The 19,184-nt window shown below is 40.7% G+C and overlaps 1 protein-coding gene across 3 annotated transcripts; it reads right to left on the bottom strand.

Moving 5' to 3' along the window:
* Positions 1-50: 50 nt before the first annotated feature.
* On the bottom strand, positions 51-18,008 carry UBXN4 (UBX domain protein 4). 3 transcript variants are annotated; one of them, XM_081007692.1, is made up of 13 exons: positions 17,771-18,008; positions 10,774-10,897; positions 9,978-10,006; positions 8,260-8,378; positions 6,663-6,801; positions 5,939-6,026; positions 4,812-4,866; positions 3,978-4,142; positions 3,063-3,190; positions 2,572-2,674; positions 1,735-1,866; positions 1,371-1,576; positions 51-644 (listed from the first exon to the last, which is right to left on the bottom strand). In XM_081007692.1, the coding sequence occupies exons 1-13, from the start codon at positions 17,850-17,852 to the stop codon at positions 506-508; spliced, it is 1,509 nt and encodes a 502-aa protein (XP_080863818.1). In that variant the 5' UTR covers positions 17,853-18,008; the 3' UTR covers positions 51-505. The 3 variants fall into 3 exon arrangements, with proteins under 3 accessions (XP_080863818.1, XP_080863819.1, XP_080863820.1); XM_081007693.1 differs by having other exon boundaries at positions 3,978-4,139; XM_081007694.1 differs by having other exon boundaries at positions 10,774-10,876.
* Positions 18,009-19,184: the final 1,176 nt, after the last annotated feature.

Here is a 19,184-nt window from a genome sequence, read left to right as displayed (position 1 = left end):
AGTGTCAAGTTGGTATCAGAGATCTTCCAAATAAGGATGATACAGACGACTTCTTTTTTTGAAAACCTTTATTTGAATGCTCTGAGATTAAAAACTACCAGTATAGTCTTGTAGTTGCAGAAGCACTAAAGGGGGAAAAAATAAGTTATCCAATTTGCAAGGTATTATGCTTCTGCTAGTCAGACTCTCTTGTTTTAATCTGGGCTTCCGATTTGTTCCAAGATTTATATAGATTAAAAAGTGCCTTCAGATGACAACAGGGCTAGTTAGTATGAAATTCTGAAAGCTGATGGAAGATGGGGATTTTTTTACATTCTTTGAGCTTTTGGCAGTAGTTACAGTTGCAGTATCCAGCTACACAATTAACACCTTATTCCATGTGCTATGACAGGAATATGGCATAATGCAGGCAGCATACTCATACAAGCCCACTTGTGCAGCAGAAGGATTAAACTAAATCAAAGGGGAAAATCAATGATTACTATGCACAGTTTACTCATAAAAACTACATCTGTTGGGTTGAATTTCCATTCCAAGTATTGTTATCATCTTCTCCATCATCCTGAGTTCTCAGTCTATAGATTTTGCCTTCTTTTTTGAATTCTTCACCCCGCTTTTCCAATACTCGTTTCCTGACTGCTTGTCTAAATAAAAAAGAAATGCAGTTCGAGATTAAATCCCTACAGTGGCAATGTTTTCTAGACGTCAGAAGGTACCATTCATTCAGCTCCTGATTCAATTCTAGCACCCCATCCACCCTTCTAACAATTGCCTTGTACAGGAGAAGTAACTGGATAATTTGATTCAGTTCACATTAATACCTCTTTCAGTGTACAAAATGTAGTTTTTATTTCTTTCAAAATGCACCCTAGAGTGGATTCAGCTGAAGAACAGAGGGAATGTCACCTATGAATGACTATAGTGCACTGACATGTTTGCTGCCGGTTCCAGGCCATCACTTCCTGGCTCATGGTGATATTAATTTGGCACATTCACAAAATGTAATCTTAAATGCTCCTGGATGCATTTCAGAAGCTATCTTTCTGGCAGCAGCTGGCATGGAAATCCAAACTGCTGTTTCAGAAAGAAACCCTACCAAGTGAAGATGGCCAGGGAGCATGCAACACATTGTGTATTCTTATTGCTTACTCCTACACTGCTATTTGTAATCGCCCATCAAAAAGTAGATTCGGATTAGAACATGGTATCCTGTCCATAGAAGCCAGTTTGAGCCACTGATATGCTAGTTATTCATGTAGAGTTTCTCTGTATCCCAGCCTAAACAAGGGAAAACCCTGTCTTTCTCCCAAGCCCTTGCATCTACCAGAGGGAGTGAAAAACAATAATTTAAGAACACTTGTCAGTTCTACCTGCTTGATTCTGCAGTGTTCGATGCTGAAGGGTTTGAGTGATCCTGCTGATGAGGTCTTGCAGTAGGCTGGGAAGGAGGAGGATTCGTAAACAGGAAGTTGCTAATAAATCGCCAAACAGCTATGAGTGGATAAAGGATAGTACCCAGGAATCTCCAAAAATCTCCACTGGAAGACTGGACAACTGCTGTTGCTGGCCTTCCTGCCTGTTTGAAGATACAAAACAAACAGGACTGAAAACTGGACTCTAGAAAAAACTCCATAAATACACAAGGTTATTCCAAGAAGTAATATTGAATGGTTGTAAAACAGTTCATGGCACAATTTGAATACCTCAATAATCTTTTCCATAAAGCACACTTACCGGCAACAATACTACGGAAGCACTTGGGGCAAGTTCCAGGTCCACTAATTTTTTCCCATAATCATCTTTGGTAAATTCCCTCCTGGGGAACATTGTCGCCAATGAGAAATTGCCATATGTGTTGCCAACTGTCTGTAGTAGAACAAATCAGGTAAGTACTTTGTATTCCCCTTAAAATTTAGAAATAAAAATGGGAAGGACCTTTAACCATGAAATGCAGAGCTTCATCTCAACATAAGTTATTTCAAAGGGGGAAAACAACACTCTTAATTTACACATGGTATCTGTGCCCAACACCTACTATTTTTGTCTTCTGAAGACACAGGACCCAAAAATTATGCAAGAGGTATGCCAGTTAGGGCAAGTTTGAGGACACCTGGAAGCATCCTATTTTGTGGCCAGACCAAAACGAGTAGTGACATGATAAGGTTGTAAAACTTTCATTTAGTTTAACAAATATTCTCAGAACAGTTTACAATTGTTCAGATATTAGGGTAGTTAGCTTGTGTACAAGATGCAAATTGGTGCACACAGAGTCCCCATTTCTCAACTGCCCTTACCACAGTGTGAAATAAACTGAAGACCAGATCACTTAGCTGCTTGTGGTTTGTAGTTGTGTTAATGCAGCTGACCCACATTTATGGTCAATGTTATGCACTAACTAGATCAATAACTGGCATCTTTAAAACCCTCCCAAGCATTGAGACAAAGGGCCAAAGCTGCCACCTGTTTTTTCCTCAAAACGTTCCATCTTTCTCTCAAAACTCCTGAAGAGATTATGGTAACTATACATACATGATCTTCTATAACTTTAAAATAAAACAAATCCTCATTTACCTGTGCAGCAAATTGTCTGGCTTCTTCCAACGGGGCATCCGAAGGGAAACTATTGGTAAAAGAGGATCCATCTGGAAGGCGAAACTGAATTCTTGCCATAGCACTAGGGAAAATATATCAGTTTAAGAATGAATTTTAAGAACAGCTTCCATCACTTAAGTTCCTTTAAATGCTTCACTCATATACCAGGGGATATTAGAGAGGAAGAGTTCATCAACTGCATTTATTTTTAAGTTAGATCAAATTATTATTTGACATCTCCTTAGCAGCAGTAGCACACTAAGAGAATATACAGAATACAGAAGAAACATGTTCTCAGCTGAGGGTTTATCGTTTTACAAAGAGAGGGCCAAGAAGGTTGATTGTATGGGCTGATAAAGGAGTGAGACAACAAAGCAAAAAATGCATGGTGCTACAATAAAGGAGGAAGGTGGTGTGTACAAGGTGAAGGGAATGGGAAGAGTTGGATGAAGGCATGAAAAAGAATTCACCTTCTTTCCCTCTGTGATGCTTCCTTCCTGGCTTCCATTTCAACCAGCTTAGCTTGGAGAGCAGCAGCTTTTGCAGCTTCTGCTTCTTCCTTGGACCTTGCAAAACGAGCTGCTCTTTCAGCACGATCCTTCATAAGAGGACAAAGACATTCACTACATGTTACCATGGCCCAGTCGAGGCTATTTTAATCAGTGCAGTCTCATGGAAAGAAATTACTACCAACCAACTTGTAAGTGGTGAGGGACATAATTTGTTCTCATTTATTATATTCAATAAACACTTAACCTTCACATGCCATCTTCATGCTAAACCACGCTTTACCATGCCATGAACGAGCCTAGGTGAGTCTTAGATTTGCCCTCTCCCTCCTCCCTGTGTGCAACTGGGAATAGGAGTTTGGAAGCCTTGTTTATCCATTGTGTTTGAACTGACAAACGATTGGTGGCTTCGGCAACGTGTGCGATTGTCAGCGGCAGCCAGGCAGATAAGCGATTGTCAGCAATCCCCCCCCCAAAAAAAGCTCAACAACTCTGAGCAATCTCCCCGTTTCCTTAATTTGAAGTCCCAAAGAATAGGGGTCGTCTTATACATGGGGGCGTTATACACGGGAAAATAAGGTGTATTGAAGGTCAATTTGCTAAGAACTTACTTTTTTCCAAGAAGCTCACCTAATAAATCATATATACTGTACTAACAGAGATTTCAGTTATTTGAGTGATGCTCCATATTCAACACACAAAGGAGTATCAGAAAAATGAGTGAGAGTGAAATGCTGACTGGCCGGTGGGGGGTGGGGATAGGAAACTGGAGAGAGGGGAAGACGGTGGACAGGAATAGAGTGGCCGACATCCTGAACAGAGAGCACTCCACTATGCAACACTTTGTTGAAGGCCCCCTTGTAACAGATGACTTACCATTTGAATCTGCTGTCTGATGCGCTCCCTAGCAGCTCTGTCTTCAGCCTTTTCTCTGTTCCTTTCTTCCAGTATTCGCTTTGTAAGTTCTTCTTCTTGTTTCCTTTTGTACTCCAACATATCTTTTCCACTTTTTCTTCTTTCTACTTCTTTCTTGATTTCCTTCTGAGTGAAAAGAGAATACACCTTTCCTATGCTTTTAAAGGGATGCGGGTGGCGCTATAGTCTAAACCACAGAGCCTAGGGCTTGCTGGTCAGAAGGTCGCCGGTTCGAATTCCCACAATGGGGTGAGCTCCCATTGTTCAGTCCCAGCTCCTGCCCACCTAGCAGTTTGAAAGCACGTCAAGTGCAAGTACATAAATAGGTACCGCTCTGGCAGGAAGGTAAACAGTGTTTCTGTGTGCTGCTCTGGCTCACCAGAAGTGGTTTGTCATGCTGGCCACATGAGCTGGAAGCTGTCTGCGGACAAACGCCAGCTCCCTCAGCCATAGAGCGAGATGAGCACGCAACCCCAGAGTCCGCGACTGGACCTAATAGTCAGGGGTCCTTTTACCTTTACCTATCATATAAATACACAACTAATTTAAAATTTTCCTGAAAATTAGTTTAATAGAAAATTCCCGGACATTAAAAGAGAATGAAATTGCTGCTTTAGCCACCTGATAATTGTTATTCCAGCAAGCCTATTCATATAATTAAATATTATTTTTTGGGGGCGATATGTATTATTGATACTCATATTATTTTATGTACAGTATTTATTTTATTAAGCAGCTTATACGTTTTTCAAAATAAAAATAAAATGCAACATTATAAATTCAGTTACACTCTACCTGTTCTTCTTCTTTCTTTTTCTCTTCTCTTCTTTCTTCAAGTTTTTTTGTCACTCTAAATTTAGAAGAATACAAACACAAGGTGAAACCTTATTTCTGTGTGGGGAAGTGCACATCAAAGTGTTATACATGACTCTGCCAAAAAACAAAACCACCCAAAACTGAAAGGCAGTATATTATAATACAGCAATTCTGCTTTCCAACAGCAGTTCTATTACCATTATTAATTTTATATTTATTAAATTTCTATACTGCCCTTTATCCAAAAACAACAGGGCAGTTTACAATATAAAAACACAAAAATATGTATCATAATAACAAGCAAAAACAATAACTCAGTATTATCATTTATTAAATTTTCAGTTGCATAAAGTACTTCCTTGCCTGCACTGCCAAATACACAGGCCTGGTGAATTAACTTTAGTATGACAGAAAAGGGGTAAGAACTTTGCCATGAAGATGCATAAACTAGAAAACTGTGGGTAAAAAACAACACCTGCATTCTGTCCTGTTGCAAAGCTGGAGAAGGGTTGGCTGGCAGCAAATAACAAAGCATGAGAGCTTGTCATAGACCTAGAAGACGTTCTGCCAAAGAACAGGTTTCAAAAGGCGCTTAAAAAGATCTGGACTGTTTCGATGGGTAATTTAAACTGCATTGTAGCTCTGCACTACAGTTGAGAAGTGCAATCCAGATGACAGATCAGTGTAATTTTGCAGATCAGTGTAATTTTGCCTTCTCCTGTGCTTTTCACATTCTCTTGAAATGGCTTCTTCTCACACTATCTGCCTTTTAAGCCTTGGCTTGATGATTTGGCCCTTAAGTCAGACTCTAGAAGTAATAAGTAATGATAAATGGTGGCAATCTCCTCTTGAATTGATGCAGTCTGATAGTTATGGATGACACAGTTATTACAGGCAGTCTTGTGCTTGCCACACAGTCCCATCTTTTCTTTGTGTGTGTTTGTATGTTGGAAAAACGAATGAGAGTGCATGTGTGTGGCTGGCTCTGACCATGAAAACTGCCAGACAATCCTCAACTGCTTTCCCACTGCTGCATGCAGCCCTCAGGGCTCAAGGCTGCCTAGCCCTGCTTTCTAGAATAACCAGAAAGTCTGCAAAAAACATACCTTTCTACTTTGGCTGTAAGGTCATCTGTAGTCTGCGATTCCCCCCTTCCGTCACTTTCCACATTTGTCTGGTCCAAATTTACTTCACCTTAAGTAGTTTAGAAATAACAGGTAAGTGAAAAGAAGGAGATGGGAAAGGGAAAAGTATCAACATTTTACCATCATAAGCAATTGCTGTATGAACTCTTACAAAATATTGTTATCATGCCTCTATGAATATTAATGATCCAAACTAGCTCACTATTTAGAATAAAGAACATCTTCAGCTGCTTCTGCACAAAGTTGATATTCTGAATACTTCAACTTTGGATCCAGGTTCTTCACAACAGTTAAGCAGTTAACATAGTTTCAGATATCCTTTGCCTAATTAACGCACTGAATTGCTCATTCTCAGCAAGGCCAGTAGCGTACCTGACAGCACTACAACCTCCACTTCACCTGTCTCTGTACCACTCTTTCCTTGTGTTAGAATGAGCAAGGCATGGCTGGCCCTGTCCTGTTCTTGATGCACCCCTGAAGAAACAACTGCAGATGAGAAAGCGTGGCAGGGACGAGCAGCAGTTATGGAGGGGAATGAAAAAATAGTTACAAGGTAGTAGCATAATGAGGCACACACAAAAATGGTAATCACTTAAAGAAGGTCTTTCCCATCCTTTACTTTTTCAACCATTTTAACTCCATATGTAAATACTAATCTTGAATGTAGGCAGCTGCACATACTTACCAGCTGAGGATACACTTAGCCTTTCAGGCTGTGCTTCAGCAAGCTCAGCTGTTTGGGACTGAGAGTCCTCTGTGATGCCATTTAAAGATGAGGAACACGGCACAGAACTTTCCATTGCTTCATTTTTTAACGTGTGCATCTAAGGAAGAAAGAAGTGTAGATATCAGTAAAAGGCTGTAATTCCAGAATTTTTGCTTTTTAAGCCATTTTCTAAATCAAAGTGAAAACAACTGCTAGGCTTCAAAGTACAAAACTGATGCTCATGTAGCCTAATCTACAAATAGTAAGCTTAAGAGTGCACTTTGTATGATACTAATACATGGTGAAAAGAGCAGAAACATGGCTGCATGGCTGTCAAAGGCCCTGTTTGACTGCAGGAAGAAAAAGCAACTATTATTTTATGGATGACTTCACTTTCAAGAGTAGTGTGTAGCTAAAGATCTCCTGAAATGAGTACAATAACCCTTCTATTGACAGAGGGAGAGGGAGAAGGAAGCAAAATATGTCATATATTACTATTTCTTAATGTGAGAACAAGTCGTTTTGTTTGCACTGTTTTTCTCTGATGTTGTTTTATATCTCCTGAAAATTGGTGTGTAGCACAGCTCTGTCCCCTCTTTTAGCAGTTGTAGAATGAGAAGAAAGTTCTATAACAAAATTCCAGACCACTTAACTATAAGTCACCAAGTCAAGGAGCCTTGAATATAACAATCAAATTAGTATATAATATTATCCCACAGGCAGAGACTGAAGGCAAACTACTATCACAGGGGTTGATAAGGAAAGATACAACATTTAGAAAAAGATGCTTGAATAGCATATGCCCTGGTACACACTTAAGAGGCAGCTAGGATTAAATAAAAAGCTAGGGTCACCACCTGGCCTAATCTTATGAAAAACTTAATCCAAATTACCAGTTTGTCAGTTTGCAGTAAAATAATCATCATAAAAGTGCCAGTGGGAGGTGTGAAGGGGACAATAGTTCTATGCCATGTCTCAAGACTAATTACAGTAGCACCTCGGCTTACATTACCCTCGGGTAACGTAAACTTTGGGTTGCAAAAGCGGCAAACCAGTGTTTCACCACGCGCGCATGCGCAGATGCGCTCTACCACACTATGTGTATGCACAGAAGTGGTGCCTCCTGTTGTGGAAACCTTGGGATCCGACCAGAGCTCCAGAACGGATCCCACCCACAACCGGAGGTACCACTGTATAGCCTGATCTTAAAGGGGCAAATGAAGGGAAACACATGTGACCTGACCTTTCTTGCTGCATTAAAAAAAGGGTGAGAAACAAGTACATTTCAGGAGTGTTCCCCCCCCCCAATGATTAAGCCCATCAAGAAAAATGTCTTCTAGAAAAGGTCATTATTGCTCTATTAGTACATTTCCAATTTGGTACATAAAACTGGCTTAATTTAGCATAACTATAGTATGATTAAATATTCTTTCATCAAGCAAGAACATATAGAATTCACAATTCTATAGGCATACTGACACAGTGACCTTTTCCGCCTGTAATCCATTCAACAGGAACGAGCTTTTAAACATTTATTTCACTATGCTGAAAAACCAGGTCGGTCACTATTTCTTACCTGCTTGACTTTATGAATTCTTGTAACAAGTTCCTCTGCAGAAACGCTGCCAGCAATCACTTCCAACGGGACTCCATTGTCTCCTATAAAGAAACTGGATGGAACACACACTACAGGATCTATGCAGCAATAGTAAAGGACAACATCTCAATTGTAAGGAAGGCAAAAGTAAATTGGAAAAGAAACATAAATGCAAATGATTATAAGTTATTGCAAACAGCTGAGCAAAGCATATATTGAACTAGTGCCCCTCAGTGAAATGGGGGAGACAATTTTTGACAGTTTCCCCTTCTTTCCAAATATAGGGGCCTTCTGAAGCCGATTAGGGGTGTGTAGGGCTAGAGAAGAAAGAGGAGTACCTTAAAAGTGTCTGCCTTCTTGATCTGCCGACAGCACCTTTTATCAATGATGGGACACCAACTGGATGCCACCTATAGCAAACTGATGCTACCAGTACAGAAATATCGGAATTCCCCATGGAAAATTTAAGTGATACCAAGCCCATCACTTTTCTGCTGCCTCACCCCTCTTCTCCCAGCTCTAAAGAAATGTGTCAGATTATCATGGAGACAGTTTGCACAAAAATATTTTGAATGAAAACTGAACACAAGTTAGAAGGATCACTTCTAACCTCAAAGCATACACCTCTTTTGTTTTTAAGTGGCATCCTCTGTGAGCCACATCTTGAGATTCAATTAAATCACATGGGCAGTAGTTCATGGTCAAATATTGCTTTGGTCCTACCCTGATGGATCAGCAAAGATTCATTTAGCCCAGCTTAGTTTTCCTAACAGCAGCCAGTCAAATCCCTCTGGCAAACTCATAAGCAGGACCATGAAGAAAACAGCTTTTCCCATGATTTGTCTCTGTCATTGGTACTCAGAAGTAAATTGCCTCTGTACACCAAGGTAGTAGATGCTATTCTACATGTCTTAGTCTAATTGTTTTGGCATCAACTAACATTCCACACACAACATGTTTTGGTAGTGAAGCTCAAAAGTCAATAGCATGGTGGGTTTTATTTGTTTTTCATTACTCCTAAATTTACTGCAAATCAACTTGCTGTAAAAAAAATTTGAAGATCTATCTTCAGTTTGGTCACACTGTTTTTCTGAAATGGTGCTCATGACAGATAGTTATTCAATAAACCTTAGCCAAGATGGTTACAAGTAGAACAACCATCCCAATCATGGTGCTGTTTCATGCAAGCTGTTTTCTTCATGGAACAGCACCCTCAAAGTCCCGGTTTTTCAGTATATACCATATCACTATATAAACAATTAAGAAAAGCACAGAATGAAAAACCAGAGATAAACCCCCAGTGAGGAGAGCCAGAAATGACTATGGTTTTGATGCCTCTCTGTTGAGAACAGTAATACAAAATTATTACCTATTATTATTATTTACAATATTAGGAAGTGGAGGCGAGAAATACAAGGGGTGTTTCACTTTCACATACTTAGGCTTAGTAGTCAGTTATAGTAACCAGGAAACTCTTCAGGAAAAGGTGGGTTTGAAGATGCGTTTAGATGGAGTAAGAAAGGTGGCATCACACAGGTATTCTAGAAGGAAGTTCGAAGCATATGGAGCAGTAAAGGAGAACAGACAGAATCTCCTGAGGGAGGAGATCCTGTAGTTTGCACCATACAATAACAAAGCCCATAAATGAACATCTGAGTCTGAAATGATTCAATTTATTATATTTTGTTCAAGGATACAGATTTGGGAGAACTGCAGGCAGGCTTCACTGTGTAAAAAAAAGTATCAAGTTTAGACAATCACACTAATACGAAATGTCATAAAATAATCAGTTACATTGTTATTGTATATCTAATTGTTTAAAAGCCTTGTAGGATCACAACAAATTATTTTTTATTTCTCTAAAACACTACACTGAAATTAACTTACATAAAACAGTATGCAGATTATACAGTGGCTCAGTTCATATGTAATGTTATGCTAAACCATGGTTTAGCACAAATTATGGGCTCCAGGAAAGGAAATCATGGCTGCTTTATTCCTTCTCCAGTCCTGTGAGTTAAGCCAGGCATAGGCAAACTCGGCCCTCCAGATGTTTTGAGACTACAATTCCCATCATCCCTGACCACTGGTCCTGTTAGCTAGGGATGATGGGAGTTGTAGTCCCAAAACATCTGGAGGGCCGAGTTTGCCTATGCCTGAGTTAAGCCATGGTTTGGCTTAGGTGTCATCTGAACATGGGTTCATGGTTTGTCTCCTCCAGACTTTAAAGTCCTCCTGAAAGTATTATGGCTTTTAATTTTCAAAGTGAAAAGTATCAGTTGGATCTAATTTTAATGGAGAATGGAGTAGCACAAATATAACGAGAATAAAGTAAACTATTCAGTAAAATATACACTTAGTGTCTAGTTGGATAACAATATTCCACACACATACCAATTGAATTCCCTTCCAAAGTAACTACATTATACAGAGGTCTCTTTAAAAGTAAATTACTACTAACAACAAAAACAACAGTAAAAGAAGTTGCCAAACCTTTGGGTATCTATTTTAATAGCTACAAAGCCATCTGTTGCTGCCTCAGTCACTTTCTCATTCTCCCAGCTGGTAGCCATCTCTATGGACTGTTCATCATCCCCTGCGAAAAACAAGAAGTCTTCTTCACAGATGTAAATATAGATTAATTACAGATTACAGCATACTAGAAATGCAATGTTTATAACTTTAGGGCAAGGATGATCACACAACTACAGAGTTGGGATAGACCCAAAGATAGTATAACCCACTTACCAGGTGCCAACGGCTCAACTTTAAAAAAAGACTCTAGACCCAAAAGTGTCACAAACAGACAGCAGGTGCAAGATATGCACAACCAGCAGCTCCAGATGACCCAAACGAGAAAGACAAGTGACATATAATTATGTAAAGGGGGTGCAACATCAACATGCAGTGCTCCACAAAACAAGGGTCTCTCACAGTTTGGTGTTCATTTAAAACATTTTCGGATCACGTGATCAAAAGATTGTGTTAGAAATATGACTGATAATTACATCAGGAGCTGCAATAGATCAACTTGTATTTGTTATTTTATTAATTTACATATGAAAAAATTATAACTATTCTGTTTGCAACTGCTAACTCATTATGTTCCAGCAAATAAATCTTTCACCACTCTCTAAAAGGCTAATAGCTAGTATTTATTTTATAATCTGTCAATCCTATGATTTTTAAAGGACAAAAAAGTGGCCAAACAATGCACCAGCTAGAAAATTGTAACATTTTAGAAGCAATTTAATGCATAATTTCTGCCTTTGAAACACTTATTCATATAGCAATATAAAAGCATACATATTCATGTGCAATTATTGTAAAAGCAAAGTAACAATTTTTAACAGAACAGAGCTATAACAACCCATATAGAAAGACTGCTGACAATCTGCAATGTTCCCCCTAATGAAATTAGGCATGAAGTGTTCATTTATATTTTCATCTATTGATAATTCACAATTTCAGCAACTGAAAGAGGGCAGAATTTGAAAGAGAATAATTATTGCCAGTTTAAAGGAGCAAGGGAACGATTAGCAGCTATTCATAAGTGAAGTAATCAAATATAAGTTAAGTGGTCTGGAAGAGTCTTCTATACCTTCATTCACCCACTATCTTAAATCTAAATCCATTTGTTACTGATGCAATGTTTCTCTCTGTCTGAGATCCTAATGCGTCAGCCAGACTATATCCTAAAAGTTCAAGCTACCAATGTTATACATAGCAGTTCCTCCTACTTCCAGCAATATGATCTATGCATGAGATTACTCCTGTACTTCGGATACACACACACACATATATATTAGCTTTCAGCCTGGGCTTTCCCTGGCCCATAAGATTAGACCCTATTTTTGTTTGTTTGAATTCCCTGAATTTGTGTTTTTATATTTTTACACAAATCTGGAGTGGATTCCCTAAGGCGGTTGAATGGCATTTTGTACGCCTCCTTCCAGCAACTCCTGCAGCAGAACTGGTGCCAAACGCATTGCTCTTCTTTCCTTTAGATCACATCAGCAAGGCCAAGGTCTTGTCATCTGGGCAGCCCAGGTCCCCCATACACACTCCCAGGCTTGTGTACTGGGGAGATCACTTTGGTGCTGCTAACATAGCAGTTTGACTTTACCCCTGGAGACGCACTCCATTGTCTCCCGAGACAGAGGGATGCCAACAACTTTACAGTAATGTGAATGTTTGAAGCAGCACCTGCATCTGGGTGAAACATTACTTAACTCTTGCTCTCCCCTTCTATTTATAACTTAAGATACTATCAGTTAAAAAATGATAATTTCTGAGGGAAACCTTCTATTCACTTCAGGGCCCTTCTACCTTTATTTTCATGGTGGGGGTTCTTTCCTGCACTGCTTAGCCATTAGCATACATGAGAAGTGGGGGATATGCAGGAAGAGCCCAAGTTTCCCAGTTTCCAGGAGGACTGATGAGTCGGTGCAGTGTGGACCCTTCCCATGGTATCTGCTGCTTTTCACTTCTGTAGTTGAAGAAGCAGGGTTTAAACTTTGAAAACTTATGATAGAAAGTGTGTCTGAATCCCTTATTCATACTTTTGATAGGAACACACTTCTCATTATGTTTCCCCAAGATGCTCTCCAAACTCAAGGACCAGAGTTTTCAGGAAAGAGTGCAAAGCTGAATACAAATACATAGAACAGAACAGAAGGGAAATGATCATAGGTATGTGATCTGATTTAATACTGTTGTTAACCCACTTGCTATCCACTTGACTTCTGAGTAGCATACTGTATCTCATCACTATTTAATACCTAAAGAGCTTTACAACAGAAAAGTCCACCATATTTTCTGTGCAGATACTGATACTTAGTAAAGTACAGTAGTCTGAGAAAGGGAAGGTTACATTTTTTTCAAATGATCTTGTCAAAGGTTAACTTGTATAATTAAACTATGCTTAAGAACAACTCTGCAGTATTGACAGAGGCAGGCACACATAGAAAATAGCTGAGCTGAGCCAATTGCTAGCACAGCTATAATCTGTGTACTCCAGAATCACTTCCCTAGAGAGAACATGAAAAGAAAAATAAAGAGCTTAAGTGTGCTGATTTCCCACAAGGATATTCATCATGTGATGTAAAATGCAGCGGACATGCAAGAAACATACCATGCACAAGCTGAGTACTGTTAATTTACAAAATGCTATATAACTGACTTTGCAAAATTTCAATGCTTTTAAGCAATCATTCCATTGGGCCACGATCAATTCTAACAGTTCTGCACTCTTCTAGCTGTTCATGAGTTTTCATCAGTTTGATGATACTGTTTTTGCTTAAGACTGATCATTCTAGTAATTTTCACTTCAAAGATGGCTGCAAAATTTCAGTATTTTAGCTCAGGGATGAGGGAAACTGCAGCCACAAAAATATTGCTGGACTACAGCATCCCTGACCACTGGCTATGCTGGGTGGGCTGATTGTTTTAGCCCAGCGATGTCCAACCAGTAGATTGCGACCTACCGTAGATCCCTGACTGATCCTGGTAGATCACAGGATCCTTATCATGTACAAAAAGTTATGGGGGGAAAGCTAAAAAAACCTCTGTGCAATCCTCCCACAAAAAGCTTAACAACTCTGGGCAACCCACCCACCCACCCCACGCACGCTCCTCCTCCAATGACAATCACTGTGAGTTTTTTTACGGTCTGCAAATAAAAACATCCTGAAGGTCCCAGGCCTCAGAGAGGTTAGGCTGGCCTCAACTAGAGCCAGGGCTTTTTCGGCTGCGGCTCCAATCTGGTGGAACGCTCTGTCACAAGAGACTAGGGCCCTGCGGGACCTGACATCTTTCCGCAAGGCCTGCAAGACAGAGTTGTTCCACCAGGCCTTTGGTCAGGGCCCAGCCTGACTCCCTCCTCTGGCAACCTGCACAGAACTTTGCTCAACGGTTGCCATTAAATTGATTTTAATTAATTTTTATAATGAAATGTTTTAGAATGTTGGATTATTTGATTGTTTGATTATTTGTTTGTTGTTAGCCGCCCTGAGCCTGGCTTTGGCTGGGGAGGGCGGGATATAAATAAAATTTATTATTATTATTATTATTATTATTATTATACTGGGAGTAGTTCACAGTCTCTTGTTGGACATGCCTGTTTCAGCCTATCCAGTGTTGTGTTAAAATTTGGAAATACTTCAGATCATTAAATTGACACGGATGACTTCAATTCTTTTGAATTATTTACTATATTTACATCCTACCCTCTCTCTAAGCAGCTTTTTGGTGTATCCAAAAAAGCCAACTTTAGGCAGTAAGTCAAACAGTCACCATTTCCAGTTATGGACAATTTTCCAGAGCTGTAGAACAACTTATATCAGTCTACCAACCACAATATACATACCATTACTATCACTATTCAGAACAAAACTGGATGCCATACATTTCCACAGTCCTGAAAACCCATTTACTAGAAATGTATTGGTAATAATTTTGCTGCATAATGTCCAGGAGCTGTCAACAATTGTTTTACAGATGCAGAAAAATATTTCATTCTCTCCTGTTGCCTTGTCAATTAAGATACATTAAATACACTAAAACAGTGAGATTTCAAAATATATGTGCATATCCTGAAGCTCCACCATTCTATGAAATGCAGGCCATCTCTGTATCAATTTTTAGTGCAACATGAACAACGTGACTTCCACCACCTATCTCGAAGGGTGCACCCAGAATACTTTCTAATCCTGTGTCACAAGTGGAATGATTGCATACTATAGTGCAAATGAGGAAAGGATATAGGGTTGCATCCAACTATATAGCTGTAAGCATGGAACAACTTTCGCAAGCACAAAGGAACTCTGCCTCCCTTTTCTGCCCTAGGGTTTCTCAAATCCTCTAGATCAGATTTTGAGATGATATGAAGGGTGTGGAAATCATTCTGTGCATCCAGTAATTTAGTTGGATAAAACTCTTAGTGCTCTTACAATAAATAAAAATAACGCAGACTGCAGATTCTAGTGCATTCTATTTTAACATCTGTATATGGTACACTAAACAGTTTAACAATCTATTATTTTGGATTCTAGAAAAACAATGGCATGTGCAGGCAGCTATTTTGCACACTATAATAGAAGAAAATTAATTTTTTATCAGAAGTGTCAAATATACTGGAGGAAAAAAATCCTGGCATGGACAAATGTAACAAGTGAACACCTAACAGCCTATCTTAGCTAACTTAGCTTCCTGTTTGCTTGTTAGTAGATCTGAGGCTACTCTGTATATAAGCTCTCTAGTGTTACTTAACTAGCAGAATTCTCCCAAATGATTGACACACTGTTTAGACTATTCTATTTAGACTATTCTAAATTGAAGCACTTCCTTGTCCCTTCTATTTCAGTGGGAAATCTAAAAGTTCATGAACTCTGGCAATAAATCTGCAAGGCCTTAATAGTTATCTGTAGTCTAGTTACTGTAAGCATATGTATGTTAAATATTATTACTATTCATGTGGGAATATTAAGAAAACAGAACTGCATCCAGAATTCATAGCATACAGCTGAAAGGCAGAACAAATTAGGCACATTCTGAGGCATTTACATGATCAGATGCCAGATTTTTCCAGTTATGGTAAAAGTACCGTACTTTCAGAACTTATGACTACACATATATTTAGGAAGGATGGGAGGAAAGAGAGGTAACAAGAGAAATTAGATACATAAAAGTATTTGTGGCAATTCCAAAAAAGGTGACAGCAGGAACGTAAGTGGAAGTTTGCATGGCACAGGCAAAAAGTTACCCTTTATAATTTGCCCTGAGTCTTAAGAAAAAAGTGGCAATAGGGACATGGCAATGACAGTATCAAAGGTATTACGGGTCATTTTTGAGAAAATGTGAGGTAATTGTGGGAATGACAGCCCATTATTGTCCTTTACTATCTTCCTGAAGACAGGTCTCCAGTTGAAGAATCGTGACAAATTACATTGTGGGGAAGAAGTCATACCAGATCTTACAGAAAACCAGTTTAATTAAAGTATAGAGTGACAATAATCTCCAGCGTTTGATGCACTGGTGCAGCACCTCTAATTCCCATAGCCTATATATGGTACATTGGAGACAGGCCTTTTAAAGGTGGTGTCCTGGAAGAAATGTTATGTGACTTTCCCACAGGAACTTCTAGTGCTACAGCACCAAACCAAAATGTGATGACCTGAACCCAACATATTCAAACATGGATAAACTTTAAACCAACAAGTCCTCCCAGAAACTATATGCAGGATACATGGAACTAGCGTAAGTCGTAAAGCATAATGGTGAAATTGTGGCCCTCCAGATGCTATCAGGCTACAACTCCCATCACACCAACTTCCAACAACATAGGAAGTGCTACAGATAGACCCTTTCCAGGGTGTAAAAACGCATGATGCAGCCAGCTTGCTGAAGCTAAGCATGTTTCGATTCGGTCAGTCCTTTCATACATATACGCTGCCTTGAGTTCCATGAAGGAATGCACATTAAAAATTCCTTCTTATCCTACGCAATGAAGGCATTTTATTTCCTGCTCAGCATGACACAGCAAGCACTGCCCCCATATAGGTCACAAGACAGGAGAGAGCACCAAATCAGTGCCAAGCTCCAAGGCACACATATGGCTGCTATGGATACACGGGAATAAGAACAAGCAAGAAGCATTAGGCTAGGCGTACAAGAAATAAAGTGTGGGGGGGGGGGGAGAGAGAGAAGGAAGCACAAGACCTTACTGAAGGAAGCATATAGCCATGTCTTTTTTTTACAAGCACTGAGCTAGGGAGGCCTGTTCTGTAACAAGCACTGGAAGGAAGGGAGCCAACTGTGATTACAGGACACGGGGATGTTTCCACTGAATCGCCAGTCCCCTTCCACGCACCAGGACACCCGTAACAGAGAATTTGTAAGGTCAGAAGAGGCCACGGGGGTCATCTACTCCAACCCCCCGCAATGCAGGAATCTTTTGGCCCAACGTGGGGTTCAAAACCAAAAATCCTGGGATTATGAGTCTTCACGCTCTGTCGACTGAGTTATTTGCACACGAGTGCGCTCACGTAGGTATTTCCAGAGAAACGCGGGCGCTCCTCATAACAACAATTTTTTATTTATACCCAGCCCACCTGGCTGGGTTTCCCCTCTTCCCCGCTACCCCCCCCCAATCTTTCAAGAAGACACCTCCCCCCTTTTTTTCTTTTATTTCATTAAAGGGGGAAACCGGCTGAACGGGCGAGCTCGGGTGCTTCTAAGCAAAAGCCCCTCTCCTCTTCCCAAATTTGCTGGGCAGTCGCGAGGGCGAGGCGTCGGACCCAAAGGCCCCGCGGAGGGTGGGATGAAGCCCCTCCGTACGTTCAAGAGGCCTTTTCGTAGGCGGAGGGAGCTCGCCTGAGGCTGGGCGGGGAGGGGAGGGAAAGAAGCCTGAGAAGAGAGGCACGGAGGCAGCCGAAACCTCCCCCGCCCCCGCCCATCCTCACGTTACGGAAACACGGGGGTGGGCCCGTACCTCTCACAAACACCACGAAGACGGCGCTGCGCTGTTTGGCGGCGGCAATGGCGGCCGGGATGGTGCCAGGGAACCACAGCATAATGGCGGCGGCGGCGGCCCGTCGGGCCTGGGCTTATTATGCACAAGCGCTCGGCCCCGCTGCCTGCCCCTCCGCGGCCTCCCCAGCGGTCCGTTTGCCTCGACGCGGAGCGCGCATGCGCGTCACAAACGTCAGCCTCGCTTCGGACGCGATTGCGTCGCGCTTCGCTGCACCTACAACGCCGTCTCTCTCTCTCTCTCTCTCTCTCCGCCCACTGAGATCCGCTTCCTGGATTACCCGCCGGAAGTAGGGGAAAAACATTGAAGGGCGCATGCGCCTTAATAATAATAAAAAAAGCCCACCCACCACCAATCACCCTCACAGCACCAAAGAGGAAGCGTTTGTGGCAGTAGGGCACGCTTAGATTCGGGAGGTAAACTGGGCTGCGATTCGCGCCTGTAGATTCCGCGGCGGGGGGCGGTTTTGTTTGTTTTTTTTAGGCGGCGGCTCAGCAGCAGCCGATTCGCGAGGGAGTGACGACGGGAGCGGCGCTTTGGGGTGGGGACAGCAGCAAAAATGAGGGCATGAACTGGAAAACTGCCAAAAATCTTTATTTTGTAGGCGAGGTACTCCAAACTGCACCATAGTACTGGCTAAAAAGTGAACGTGTCAAATAAAAACCACTTGATTTTTATGCAACACTGAATGATTTTATTTGCTAATGCGAACTAAGCACAAATCATGGGGCAGCTATTTAAACCTCCTAAATCCTATGGCGGAAAGGCTCATCTCCAAGCCTATCTGTTGCAAGATGTAGGGTTTGTTTATACAGTATATCTATTTAAAAAATAGAACTAAGATCTGGAAAGTTACAAACGTTGAAAACAAAGCAGACTTTATGGGCTTTGTTTCTCACAAGATAAATTACTTAAACATTCCACTGAGTTTCATACAAGTGTGCTAGCCAAAAATGTTTCTACAAAGGCCTTTTGGTATCTCTAGAATTTAGCTGCTTTTTATGATTACAGCTGCCTTTTTATTGAAATTGTAAATGCATCTGGACAGGTAGGGTAAAACTTCTAAACAATTAAGTACTCTTCTCACCAACAAACTTATTAGCTTCCTAATATCAAAGGCTGCAACACTCTTGTTTTTGTGGTGTGAGAGGAACTTAGGCCTTACAGAGCTTAAGAGTATTTGCTTTTGAGTAAACATGTATAAAGAGTGAGCTGCACTCATTGCTTTTTATGTAGCTGTTTTTTCCAGACACTAAAAACTCAAGTAAATGCAGATGGCAGCCTAATGAGATAGGTAAAGCGGCTTCTTGTATCCTTGAGGCATTTTAGTAGTTATACTAATAGTGAAAACCAGGCACAAGACCAATCTTGGCTC

Source organism: Podarcis pityusensis (assembly GCF_964106645.2).
Source record: "Podarcis pityusensis genome assembly, chromosome: 1".
NCBI lineage: Eukaryota > Metazoa > Chordata > Lepidosauria > Squamata > Lacertidae > Podarcis > Podarcis pityusensis.
Note: the sequence above shows the minus strand (reverse complement) of the source record. Positions and strands in the feature narration are given on the sequence as shown.